At 40.1% G+C, this 14,433-nt stretch overlaps 1 protein-coding gene across 1 annotated transcript in view; it reads right to left on the bottom strand.

Annotated features, from left to right (window-relative positions):
• Positions 1–1,030: 1,030 nt before the first annotated feature.
• TMBIM4 (transmembrane BAX inhibitor motif containing 4) overlaps positions 1,031–14,433 on the bottom strand; it is a 29,885-nt gene continuing 16,482 nt past the window's right edge. The window contains exons 3-7 of the mRNA XM_082252761.1: positions 13,864–13,969; positions 10,645–10,678; positions 10,417–10,534; positions 4,483–4,528; positions 1,031–1,407 (exon numbers count right to left, since the gene is read on the bottom strand). Coding sequence (XP_082108887.1) covers positions 1,201–1,407; positions 4,483–4,528; positions 10,417–10,534; positions 10,645–10,678; positions 13,864–13,969 — 511 coding nt within the window. The 3' untranslated portion in view covers positions 1,031–1,200. The remainder of the gene's footprint in view (positions 1,408–4,482; positions 4,529–10,416; positions 10,535–10,644; positions 10,679–13,863; positions 13,970–14,433) is intronic.

Genomic DNA, 14,433 nt, shown 5'->3' with positions numbered 1-14,433 from the left:
GGTCACTCAGAAACCCATCCTGTTTCTGTTGATCAGTGTTGTCAAAAAGTTAAGATAGGTAGGTAGGTGGGTGAGTAGGCTGGGCTAGATATCGGACAACACAACTCAGCAACCCCTGCATGGATTTAAATAGGGACAAGTGCCATGTGCACAGGATCCCCTGGAGAGGTTAACAAGCTGAATTTAATTCTGGTGATAAGAATGTTAACAGGGACCTAATAAGCAAATGCTTGTTCCAGGGCAGTGGCTCACTAGAGTGCTGAAAGCGTGGGGGCCTTCACCTTTACAAACAGGCCAGCAATGAGAGCTCTCATATATGTTTGTTAATTTCCATAATTGCAGTTTGTGCATCAAACACATATACAAACCAATACTATCCATTAGGCATGTCATGTACAGTGTAAACTAAATTAGTGTAAGCAACATCTGAGAAATTTTATTAGACCTTAATTTAAGAAACCAGGATTAACTCGAAAGCTAATCAAAAAAAAGTATTTTCACAGTCTTATTAAATGTAATTTCTTGTAGTTATAGAAGCACATTGTACATAATTATACAGAGCAGAAGCTCCTGTGTGTCAGAGTAAAATTTGTCTTCATAAGTCATAATGGTAGAAATTTTAGTTTTAAGAGCTGCAAGTTTCTACACTGGAATGCTTCACACACTGCTGGCTATAAGTTCAATGGATCTGTTCCCAGTGTGATTCTCAGGAAGCCAGCAGATAATTGAAATTTTAGCCATCCAATTTAGTTATAATTTCTGGGTGGACTTAAATGCCAATACAGTCCATTATGCAAATTAAGCCCAATAAACACGATGGGAAATATACTGCTATTCACACATCAGAACAGAATAAAAACAGCAGAAAATTATTATATTATCATTTCCACTCCGCCATGAATATAGTTGTATTGCAGTACAGCTGCAGTAGGAAAAGTGCAAAACCGCAAAGGAGGTATAAACTGAAACTAGGTTGATTGCATTTTGATGCTTTAAAGATTATATCATTTAATTCCTTTGTTTACTACGCTTGTGCAATCTTGTCTGTTTTAACCCGAAATACCCAAATAAAAGCTGCAATAAATATCCTCTATAGGAAGAACACTGATAAAACAGCATGTTTGGCTAAATATGAATGGAATCATTAAACTGCATTATTTGAATTAAGTTTTCATTCTAAGAATAAAAGAGTACTGTAGGTTATTTTCTGTTTATGGCTTCTAGTAAGCGTAAAAGGTGAAGGAAGAGATTGATGACATCAAGATAGAGGTTGATGGAAGCGATAATGTGCTCTTCTGGGGACAATTTGTGCATTAGCAGATGGGTATCATAGATGATGAATCCACAAAATAGCAAAGCTCCACCAGCAGCTAACACGATCTCCATAGTCTCACTATAAATGAAAAACTGATGAAAGAGAAAAAGAGTGAGTAAGCATAACAATGACCACAGATGCAATAAACAAACAATTAGGCAACTATTCACAACATAAAATAAGGAAACCGAATAGAAAAAAAAAAAAAAAAAAGTGCATCTCCCTCCAAAACGTTTTAGGCTCCATTCACACCTGGGCGTTTTTGAGTGTTTTTCAGCTCCAAAAAACGCAAAAAAAAAAAAACGTTCCAAAACGCCCAACAAGTAAAACCCCATTTATTTAAATGGCCCCTGTTCACATCTGAGCGTTTTGCAAAACGCCTGTAGCTGAAAAAGGTACACGAGCTTCTTTTTGGGCTGATTACCAGCGTTTTTGATAGATGTCAATTCCTGCCTCCAAAAACGCCTGAAAAAAACGGCGTAAAAATCGCGGTAAAACGCTACGCTCAAGTGTGAATGCAGCCTTACTGCTCTATGGCAGGGGTCACCAAACTTCTCAGTAGGCTGGCCACATGCACATTTTACAAATATCAATCGGTCAAAAAATATCAGTTTTATAAATTAATCAATAATGTATGAATTAACATGTTTTAATTGGATCTTTTTTGGAATCAAAAGCAGAGTCCTTATTTATACCAGGGTCCCCATTAGAGCCCCCCCCCCCCATCAGAGTCCTATCAGAGTTACCTCTTACTTCAGGGTCTCCATAAGGCCTCGCTTACAGAGTTCATCTTAGGAGCCACTCCCTTACATGAGAATCTCTCCTTACATCAGTTTGCCTTAGAAGTCCCCCTCTCACATTAGAGTCCAATCAGATTCCCCCTTACATCAAAGTCCTCCATCAGAGCCCCCTTCCCCTATTACATCATGTCTGCATCAGAGGAAGAACCCAATCCTAGCTTGCAGAATGGATGCAATCCTGTACAGGCCAGACTTGGCCCTTGGGCTGTGGTTTGGATACCTCTGCTCTATGGAGTTCCACTGGGGAGAATTCATCTGACTTTTTCTTGGTGGCAACATTGTCACCAGGACAGGAAGTTAAAGAAAATCTTCAATGAGGACACGGATTGCTATAAAAACACTTTTATTTTTTAAACTTTAAAAGGGAGGGCTAGAACTCTGTTCAGTGTTTTGTTTTATTTTCCCTGGTGACAACTTTGTCACCGGGAGAAGAATAGAGGGGAAATGTTTCCAATAGGAGACCGCCATCACAATAAATACTGTATTTTACTAATTGTATGACGTGAATGCATGTGTTAACATCATTAAGTACATTCATTCTTTTTTTTTTTCTGTTTCAAGTGTCTTTTTTATATTTTTATCTACATTTTCAGTGGGCTAGAACAAACTATTACACTGCCAAGGGTCATCTTCAAGGGGCATCTAAACCCATAAAAACAGGAAGTTAATGTATTGTAGCCCGTAGATGAGGTGGTTGCACTTGCTTTCTTTTTTCACCTGGCAAGCCTACAAATGACCACTGTGTACCCTCTCTGCTGTATTTATTGAGGCAGCCACTAGGGCTTGACTTTTTTGTTCAGCCTTTATTCGTCTCCATTATATGGGGAATGACGGGGTTAATAGTTTACACAAATAAGAGGTACTATTGTATTATTATTGTTTCATCTCACAGAACGTAACAAGGACACTGCATTTCTGGCAAGAGCAACAGATATTTTATGTATTTGCTGAAAAAATTCTTAGCCTGAAAAGTAAACTAATGCAGCTACCAAATCTGAGGACTTGTAAGCTGCAACATATAACATTTATGTTCTTGGGCTTAAATTCAGATGGTTCATAAACCCCTACAAAAATTCTCAGTGGCCATGTAAAAGTTTGTGTCAGATACTCTCCTAAAATTGTATAGTAACATGGCTAGTTACAAAACTGTTCGTCATAATCGCCCCTTATGTCAGGAAAGGTGCACATCAAGTGATACTAAGGCTGCATTCACACTTGAGCGTAGCGTTTTCGCGCATTTTTTTACCGCAATTTTTAGGCGTTTTTTTTAGGTGTTTTTTTTGAGCGTTTTTGGAGCTGAAAAACACTCAAAAACGCCCAGGTGTGAATGGAGCCTAACAGTACTTTTAGACACACTGACAATATGGCCTAGCCCAGGAAGGAGCAATAAAAAGGTGCTTAAAAGCGGAAGTAAAGCTTCCTCTGTAACTTGAACCTATAGGTAAACCTGATAAGGCTTACCTATAAATACTGTAAATATCTCCTAAACCTGCACCATTTAGGAGATATTTACTTTCCATGCAGCCATTGACATCACTGGCACATGCGCTCTGAAGGAACGCCCATGCTGTCCTTCAGAGCCCTGTGCCATGAACGGCGGCTTCCGTGCACAATGCGTGGAAGTGACATGGTGGGTCCGGCCAGTCAGATGGCTGGAGGATGCGAACCCAGATGGAAGACGGGTTAACATGTCGGCCGTTAAGTGTTGTGCGGGCGGCGCTGCGGGGGGGGGGGGGCTTCGTTTTAAGGTAAGTATTTCATAATGAGCTAGTATGCAATGCCTTTCAGGTTTTTATTTATTTATTTTTTTTGAGAGGTTTACAACCTGTTTAATACTTAAAGCCTAACTTCAAGTTTTAGAGATCTTAAAATATTTTACAGCATACAGCGCTGTGTTCCTGTCTCACTCTGGAAACAAAAGTAGAAGTGCTGCTCAGCCATATACAGGAGGCTTTGGATTTTATGACTACTACTTGAATACAAGGCTTCCTCTGCTTGGCTGTGGAGATTGGCTGAGTTGGAGAGGCAGACGGATGACAGCACAATCAGAGAAAGCCTTGTATTAATTCAGAAAATACAAAGCTTCCTGTAAATGGCTGAGCAGCGCTCAGTCCGACTTGATTTTGTTCTAAAAGCAGGATGGGAAGTCTCTAGCCTAAAGATCAGTAAAAAAAAGGAGTTCGGCTTTCATAAAAAATAGACAAAATGCTTACACATAAACCACTGTTGGGTGTAACATTGATGTCACAAGTTGAGAATCTGCCCCAAATGTTAATTTTTCCCCCTAAACACCAGCAAAAAACCTGTCAAAGCCACTCATCTCACCCCCCCCCCTCCCAGCTTTGTTTTCTTACAAGTGAAGCTTACCCTAAGAAATCCAGCAAGGATCAAAATCCATAACCCAGCAAAAAGCCTACAAAAGAAAAATATACAGTTAGTATGTCTGCAAAGATTCTTTATCCAAGTCATTGTTTAGCTAGCAGTGGTTAGCCACATTCAACTGGTCTTTTTCTGTAATGGTGAAGAATTTTAGCGGCTTACCTAAGCAGCTTCTTTAAGCTCCTTATACACGCTGCGCTGAGGTCCGTTCTCTGCTCAGCGGGGATCGGCGGATGACAGCTCAGTCTCCGCACACAGTGGTGTCAGAGCCCCATGCATCTTTATGGGGGATCGGATGAGAACGGACCGCCTGTCTGCTCTCATCCGATCCCATCTGATCCGATCTCCTGGACGGATGGAAAATAGGGTTTCCATCCGTCCGGATTTCACGGACAGGATCGGATGCGGATGGCAGCGGGTGTCAGCGGACATGTCACCGCTGACATCCGCTGCCCCATAGGGATGCATGGAGGATCCGATCAGATCCGCCTGAAAAACTGACAGGCGGATCTGATCGGATCGTTCGTGTGAAAGGACCCTTAGTTGTAAGCACTATTAGCTACACGATTACTACAGTTAGTAGTTTATACATTTTAATAATACCTTTACATGCGCCACATAGTAGCAAAGCATAACTTTGTATCACAGAGCAGCTCTGTGCCATTAAACTACCATAGCATAATATGGAACACAAAGATTGCTAAAAAATTCTGATAAAAAAGGAATATATATATTTTTTTATTACCCCTGCTGCTAAACCAAAAAATCCCATACGTTTAAAAAAACTGGTATGGCCCTAGGTATCAACCACCAGGATGACCATATTTTGAGGAATTTAGGGTGGAAATCATTTAGGATATCTGACATTTTCTCATTCATCATAAGGTCGGCAAAAATAATCTTCACCATGGCAAACGGAACAGTTAGTTTCTTCCAAGCTCTGGCTATTACCCATTTAGCAGCTATAAATAGAGAAGATGCCATCTTTTGTTGGTATGAGAACAGTCCCTGGATCGGGCAGTGCAGCAAGGCAATTTTGGCATCCTTGTGTATGGGTACATGGAACAAGGATCAGTAAAAGCCCAAATACCCTGGATCAGAACCCAGTGAGGCAGGGACAGGACCACCAGATGTGTACAATATCCCCTCATTGGCCACAACTTCTGAAACACTGGTCGCTATAGGATGGTTTTGAGCTCCCTATCCGGCCCAGGACCCAGTACCACTGTAGAAGAACCTTGTATGCAGCTTCTAGAGCAGCCGTGTTGAAGGAGCACTTAGCAATGGAGGACCAGGCTTTGTTCCAGTCCCCTGGATAAAAAGAGGTCGCCAGATCATGTTCCCACCGCAGTAAATCTTCAACATGGCACATGGGGCGCTGGGAGAATGAAGGCAGGGATGTTCAAAGAGTGTTTTTTGGAAAGGGTAGGAGGAGTTGCATACCAGCAAAGACGACCCATTGGTACAGTTGGGCGTAGCAAAAAAATTCTGCAGGGGCCGCCACATTTTAAACATTAAAGCCTGGTTGCGCTATGATAAGCATGTCTGGTGAGTGGCAGTGTGATAGGAAGGTGGTGTGGATCACGGAGGCACATGCAAACAGCAGTATTGATTGCATTGTCAGAGAACTATCTAGAGACGTGAAGGAACTACTGTAAATACCTTACTATATCTATGCTGGCTACATACATTACTATCCACTATTTCATTTTCCAGCATCTATGTATATCCACTCAGGTAAGACCTCACATTGCATTGTTTTTGGTAAATATAAAACAGAGTGCACATTCAGATTGTAATGTGTATGGCCAGCTTTAGTGGTCCATGTTAGATGGTTTTGGTAACACTAATTTAATATGCAATGAATGTAAGATATATAAATTAAAATATAATATATGGCAATTTGGTAACAGCTAAACATGAATTTACACATTAAAAGGAAGATCCTGATAGAAAAAAAGTGACAGACCTATCTTATGCAAATTATATTTAAAAGTCCAATACCAACTGTACCGTCAAAACACTTATTATTTTAATTGGTCAAATGGGTAATTGTGTACTGTCCTGACTCCTAAGAGACAAGGGTTGTAAAAAGTACAGTTGGCCTGTATTTATTTAAATGCAGGTAGGATCTTTTTTATCTTTTTTAACAACAACTTCCTTTATATATTAGTAAAAATGCATATCAAAAAAGGTTTACCTGCTATGAAAGGAAGATGGAAGGAATGGACTAGAGTATTATGAATGCACTTGCATGAAAGACACAAAGGTGTATATATAGATTGGACATTAATGCAGTATTAAACCCAAAAGAAAACATTATTATATTGCAGCTTATCAATTCGTAGATGTGATGGCTGTATAAGTTCCCTTTCTAGGCGTTTTTCTTCTATTTTCACCTGGTGATTCAGCCAGTTAAGCCCCGAACACACGCACCGATTGTTGGCCGACCGATCGGCCGACTTTTGTCCAGTGTTGTTGTGTTGGTTGAAATGTGCTCTAGACTGCACACAAATTTTTTCGGCCAACAACAACCAACTTCAGAAGTGATGTCACGTGATGGTTTACTTTCCGTGTGTTTTTTCTTCTCTGAGCATGCCCAGTCTTGCTCATCTGATTTTTGTCGGCCGAAATCTGTACTGACTGACGAACAATCGGCCGTTCTGTTGACGGCCAACAAAGATTTTATAGCATGCACACCAGATTTTGTTTGGCCGAAAAGTCGCAGTCGGTTGTCGGAAGCATCATACTAACAAGCCAACAATCGGCCGATCGGACGTTGGCCGAAAATTTACGGCCAACAATCGGTGCGTGTGTACGGGGCTTGAGTCGGTTGTTTTTCACTGCACATAGTCTCCAGCAGTATGTATCACTTTACATGGATGAGATAAACCCTTTAACACTGGCAGGGGTGATTAAAATGATGAGCTTTTATTTATGTAAAAGGCATTTGCTGGAGTTCAGCTTCAATTTGCTAGTTTATTTAAATCTGTATTAAATCTGTTCTAAACATTCCCCTCCCCCCAGACTGACAATGCTACTGTCCAAATTTACCCCCTGTGCACACATATCCAGTGTGGTGGCACTCTAATAGAGGAGGTATGTTAGAGGAACAGTTAGAGATATGTTAGAAGTAGAACAGAGGAAAAAAGCCTAAAAAGAAAAAACGAACGAATACAGCCACTACATCTAATAATTGGTAAGGTGCAATATATTACATTTTTGGTTTTGGTTTAATACAACTAATGCTGGATGCATGGAGTGTCTATATGCTTGCTACTATATAAAAAGAAGAAAATAAATAAAACCAAATTAATGCAGCGCTAGCAACAAATAATATAAAAAATTACAAATTATTTAAATCAATCTATATCATGTGAATACAATATGTAATAATAAAATATATTAATCACATTAAAGTGCATAAGTTTCTATAGAAATATTTTAAAGTGCATATTTAAACTAAAATATAAACATTCAAATGTGAGATTTAAAGTGCAAAAATGGTGAAATAAAGTCCTTATTGATGATCCAAAAGGTGCCAAAGTGCCAAGTAAATAAAGGTGCTTGTGAGGTGAAGGTGCCCTCTTGGTTCCCCACTCACCGGAATTAGATAGTATAAAAGCCCTTGGTTTTATTGCACATTTGCCCAGGATCAGATATGGAATTCCTCCGATGTGTCCTCCGTATGGAAATCGTTCCCGATACCACCATTAAAAGAAAAGAGGGCCATACATCGTGAAGTACGTAGGTATAATTTTATTCCCCAAAATACGATTGAATACTTACAAGATCAAAGAATAAAAATGGCATATATCATACAAAGCAAGTGGCGCCGCTCTTGGCGTGCGTTCCACATACAGGAAGTTCCCGACCGGAAATGACGTTACGTCCGTAACCGGAAGTGCGCACTTCCGGTTACGGACGTAACGTCATTTCCGGTCGGGAACTTCCTGTATGTGGAACGCACGCCAAGAGCGGCGCCACTTGCTTTGTATGATATATGCCATTTTTATTCTTTGATCTTGTAAGTATTCAATCGTATTTTGGGGAATAAAATTATACCTACGTACTTCACGATGTATGGCCCTCTTTTCTTTTAATGGTGGTATCGGGAACGATTTCCATACGGAGGACACATCGGAGGAATTCCATATCTGATCCTGGGCAAATGTGCAATAAAACCAAGGGCTTTTATACTATCTAATTCCGGTGAGTGGGGAACCAAGAGGGCACCTTCACCTCACAAGCACCTTTATTTACTTGGCACTTTGGCACCTTTTGGATCATCAATAAGGACTTTATTTCACCATTTTTGCACTTTAAATCTCACATTTGAATGTTTATATTTTAGTTTAAATATGCACTTTAAAATATTTCTATAGAAACTTATGCACTTTAATGTGATTAATATATTTTATTATTACATATTGTATTCACATGATATAGATTGATTTAAATAATTTGTAATTTTTTATATTATTTGTTGCTAGCGCTGCATTAATTTGGTTTTATTTATTTATTCTAAGAGTTTCTTAGTGTTGCAGCAGCTGCACACCTTCACAGTTTTTTCACAGAATAACATATCACTATTGTGTAGCGCGGGTTTAAATTTGTTTTTTCATATAAAAAGAAGAACTTAGTATTCTGGAGGAGGAATGTTAAAAAGGATTTTCGATTAAAAAAAAAAAAAAATTTAAAGTCAACAGCTCCAAATACTAACCTGTTCTTTGCTGGTCTTCGGGTTCCCGAGGCCGCCATTTTGGATGTGGGAAGCCGACTTTCTGCAGCTGCACAGCTGACTCCCCACTGCGCTTGCTCAATGGTGACCCGCAGCCTCCTGGAACCTGAGGTGTCCCAGGAGGTTGCATTCAGGGAGTGGGGGTGCCAAACCTCTGCCCAGATTGTCTAGGTCAGGCATGTCCAACCTGCGGCCTGGGGGCCACATGCGGCCCAGAACCCCAGGCAATGTGGCCCACTGCCCCCTGACAATTTTTATTTTGCTGGAGAGGAAGGAAGTCGGGTCGGGGGAATAGCCACAGCGGCTTCCAACTAACGGTAGGCAGTGCCTGCCTCGGAGGGAGGCGAGCATGTGCAGTGTTTCTGACTCCTACCACCATGACCACTTCAAATCACTGAAGTGGTCATGGTGGTTAGAGTGTTCCTTTATTATCTCTCAGAAGAAGTAGTCCTCTGTATACTGATTCCATTTCATTTGATCATCCTCTAGTTGTGTTAAATTAGTGCAGGGGGTGCGGCAGCGCGGGAAGGGCGCAGCGACATTTTACTACTTATATACCTTAACTATAGTATATATTTTATATGCGGCCCGAGAAAATTTCTCTACACTCAATGTGGCCCAGAGAAGCCAAAAGGTTGGACACCCATGGTCTAGGTGATCTGGGCGGAAGTGGGTACCTGCCAGAAATAGGTATCCACCCCCTGAAGAAAAAAACAAAACAAGAAAAAATACTTCCAAAAACGATGGGGGGGGGGGGGGGGAATTAGAAAAAGCATAGCTTCCCATTTCAGGTGACGTTTTGCTTTAAGGGCTTCTGTTTATTGTATTATTTTGTATACACTCTACTAGACATGTAATACGTTGCTTTGCTGGGATCCAATAAACTCTACACTTTCTAGAAAAGAACCGAGGTTGACTGGAATTTCCTGGGAGAAAGTTACATTCTACACATCACTTCCTGTTTTCATATTCGTAATAATAATAGTTTATAAATTATTATTAAATAATATTAACAAAGAAGATCAGTTTTACTAATACTCGATTTTTTTTCCCAAATCAGTAAAACAAAGGAAGCATGAAACTCATAAAACCAGCTTTACATATTCAATTAACTGCACGGATAGCAGTGTACACAAACAATTGCAATCCTATTGTTCTAAAGTGTCTGAAAACAAACATACCCAGCCCCAAACTTGCTGAAGTCTTTCTTGCTCTGGAAAGTGTATGCAGTAAGACCAAGGAACACAGCACTAGTCAGTATAAATGCCTGCAGAACCACAGCCACCTCATAGAACGTCACTGAAATGGAAAATTTAAATTAAACATCCATTAAGCGAATATGAATATACAGCATGTATAGAAACAACAGCCATAGCTCAAAAGCTAAAAAAAAAAAAAGAATTGTTTACCTGCAATACCAACAGTAACAGCTTCCAGTACAGTCTATAAAATAGAGATTAATCAGTCAGTAAATTCCCAACTTTCCAATTACCAATAAAATGTATTTGCAGCTTGGTAAATGTCCAAAACGGTTAGAGCTTTTTTTTCCAGTAAAGGACACATTCGGAGGAGATTTACTAAAACTGGGGCACACAGAACCAGGTGCAGCTATGCATAGTAACAAATGAGCTTCCAGGTTTAAGCCCCAGTTCACACTGCCACGACTTTGAATCTCACATCCCTGTGGGACTTCATCGCAGCTTGCATACGACTCCTTTAACAGAAGTCAATGCAATGCAAGTCGTGTTGAAGTCGTCCTAAAAGTAGTGCAGGAACCTTTTTCTAAGTTGGAGCGATTTAACTCAAACCAATTAGAATGGTTCTGTTGAAGTTAATGGAATGCGACTTTGAACTCTCAAGTCTCATGACAAGTTATGGCAGTGTGAACCAGGGCTAATTGTCAAAGCTTAATTGAACAAGCTGAAGTTAGAAGCTGATTGGTTACTATGAACAGTTTCACTCGATTCTGTGTGTACTATTTAGTAAACCCCCCTCCCTCCCTCCCTTTAAATCATAAGTTTAAGTGATGAATATCCTGAAACTGAAACCACGCAGTGTAATTTTCATCAGTCATCAGAACATTTTAAGATGTTTGTTAACTTAAATCATGCCTGAACCAAAACACCCATTAGAAGGATTTTTTTGTTTTGCCTTGACATTTAGGCGATTATTAGATAACTCAACCTGGCATTGAATGCTTTTGCTTAAATACAATATATAGGCCACGTATAAACCCCAACATGCACATTTGCAGTTATACAGCCCATTAGGATTGTACAACATTTTCTTCCTTACGTCACTCATTTAAAAACACTGACTTTAAAGGGATTATATATATATATATATATATATATATATATATATATATATATACAGTGGGTACGGAAAGTATTCAGACCCCCTTAAATTTTTCACTCTTTGTTATATTGCAGCCATTTGCTAAAATCATTTAAGTTCATTCTTCTTCCTCATGAATGTACACATAGCACCCCATACTGACAGAAAAACACAGAATTGTTGACATTGTTGCAGATTTATTAAAAAAGAAAAACTGAAATATCACATGGTCCTAAGTATTCAGACCCTTTGCTGTGACACTCATATATTTAACTCAGGTGCTTTCCATTTCTTCTGATCATCCTTGAGATGGTTCTACACCTTCATTTGAGTCCAGCTGTGTTTGATTATACTGATTGGACTTGATTAGGAAAGCCACACACCTGTCTATATAAGACCTTCCAGATCACAATGCATGTCAGAGCAAATGAGAATCATGAGGTCAAAGGAACTGCCTGAAGAGCTCAGAGACAGAATTGTGGCAAGGCACAGATCTGGCCAAGGTTACAAAAAGATTTCTGCTGCACTTAAGGTTCCTAAGAGCACAGTGGCCTCCATAATCCTCAAATGGAAGACGTTTGGGACGACCAGAACCCTTCCTAGAGCTGGCCGTCCAGCCAAACTGAGCTATCGGGGGAGAAGAGCCTTGGTGAGAGAGGTAAAAAAGAACCCAAAGATCACTGTGGCTGAGCTCCAGAGATGCAGTCAGGAGATGGGAGAAAGTTGTAGAAAGTCAACCATCACTGCAGCCCTCCACCAGTCGGGGCTTTATGGCAGAGTGGCCCGACGGAAGCCTCTCCTCAGTGTAAGACACATGAAAGCCCGCATGGAGTTTGCTAAAAAAACACCTGAAGGACTCCAAGATGGTGAGAAATAAGATTCTCTGGTCTGATGAGACCAAAATAGAACTTTTTGGCCTTAATTCTAAGCGGTATGTGTGGAGAAAACCAGGCACTGCTCATCACCTGTCCAATACAGTCCCAACCGTGAAGCATGGTGGTGGCAGCATCATGCTGTGGGGGTGTTTTTCAGCTGCAGGGACATGACGGCTGGTTGCAATCGAGGGAAAGATGAATGCGGCCAAGTACAGGGATATCCTGGACAAAAACCTTCTCCAAAGTGCTCTGGACCTCAGACTGGGCCGAAGGTTTACCTTCCAACAAGACAATGACCCTAAGCACACAGCTAAAATAACGAATGAGTGGCTTCACAACAACTCCGTGACTGTTCTTGAATGGCCCAGCCAGAGCCCTGACTTAAACCCAATTGAGCATCTCTGGAGAGACCTAAAAATGGCTGTCCACCAACGTTAACCATCCAACCTGACTGAACTGGAGAGGATCTGCAAGGAGGAATGGCAGAGGATCCCCAAATCCAGGTGTGAAAGACTTGTTGCATCTTTCCCAAAAAGACTCCTGGCTGTATTAGATCAAAAGGGGGCTTCTACTAAATACTGAGCAAAGGGTCTGAATACTTAGGACCATGTGATATTTCAGTTTTTCTTTTTTAATAAATCTGCAACAATGTCAACAATTCTGTGTTTTTCTGTCAGTATGGGGTGCTATGTGTACATTCATGAGGAAGAAGAATGAACCTAAATGATTTTTAGCAAATGGCTGCAATATAACAAAGAGTGAAAAATTTAAGGGGGTCTGAATACTTTCCGTACCCACTGTATATATATATACACACATACATACACACACACACACACACATACAAACAATACAGTATACATGGCAATCTGTCTATTCCATTCCCCACGGAAAGAACAATATTGTTCAAACCTCAAAGACACATATGTTGTTTGTATACCCACGACAAACTGTGATATGAAATGTGGACAACATTTCATAAGTGGATAGATGTTCTTTGATTATACTTTTAGTGCCGGTTCACACTGTTCCGACTTGTCAGGCAACTTGGTCGCCTGACAAGTAGCGGACCGTGCTGTGCAATTTGAACCATTCTAATAGGAGTGACCCAAGTCGCTCCAACTTAGAAAAAGGTTCCTGCACTACTTCGGAGCGACTTGCATTGACTTCCATTATGTGAAGTCGTTGCAAGCCGCGCCGAAGTTGCGGTGCACGGGCGACGGCATAACTTGCCCGAAGTTGTGTCGCCCTAGTGTGAACCGACGCTTAGAGTTGTGTACAATCTGCATGTTGTTTCATACAAAATATCAACTAAAAAAAAAAAAAAAAACAACACTATCTTTAAAAAGAAACACCAACTTAAAAAATTCAGAATAACATTTATTTTCCCATCGAAATAAAGAAATAAGGACTTACAAATCCAAATAACAGATACAGGTTCACTGGATGTTGATGCCTGTAGATGGTCAAGGCGATAATTGTACCCAGTGATCCGATGGCACAGATTAAAAGTAAAGCAGGGCTAGAAATAAAAAATAAAAATATATAATCTGAAGTTAAAAGAGCTTTTCCAATGTATTTGTATATTTATCCAAACTAGTGTTGACTTTTTCAAGAAGATAAATACCACATGATACTGAAGTTAATGCTATTACTATGCGAAACTGAGCTGTATCCAGCACTTTTTCTGCTTGCAGGCAATCAGTTCAAGCAAAGCAGCATCCAATTTGCGTTTAGAAGTAAAAAACACCTTAAATTTCTCACACATGAGTAATTAATCAGTGTTGCTGCTTTGGGAGCTGCCCATGCTTAGGGACACAAAAGATGAAAAAAAAAATATTGAGTAGGAGCAAAAATCTACAAACATCAGAAGGAAATTATCATTTGAAATACTGCAAATGTGCATTCTTGACATGTCTTTAAGGGGAGGTTCCCGCCAAATACCTTTTTCTTGAATTCCTCCTAACAAATTGTAGTTGCACTTCC

This window comes from Pelophylax lessonae, assembly GCF_965119305.1.
Source record: "Pelophylax lessonae genome assembly, chromosome: 4".
Lineage (NCBI taxonomy): Eukaryota > Metazoa > Chordata > Amphibia > Anura > Ranidae > Pelophylax > Pelophylax lessonae.
This window is presented reverse-complemented; position numbering and strand designations above follow the sequence as displayed.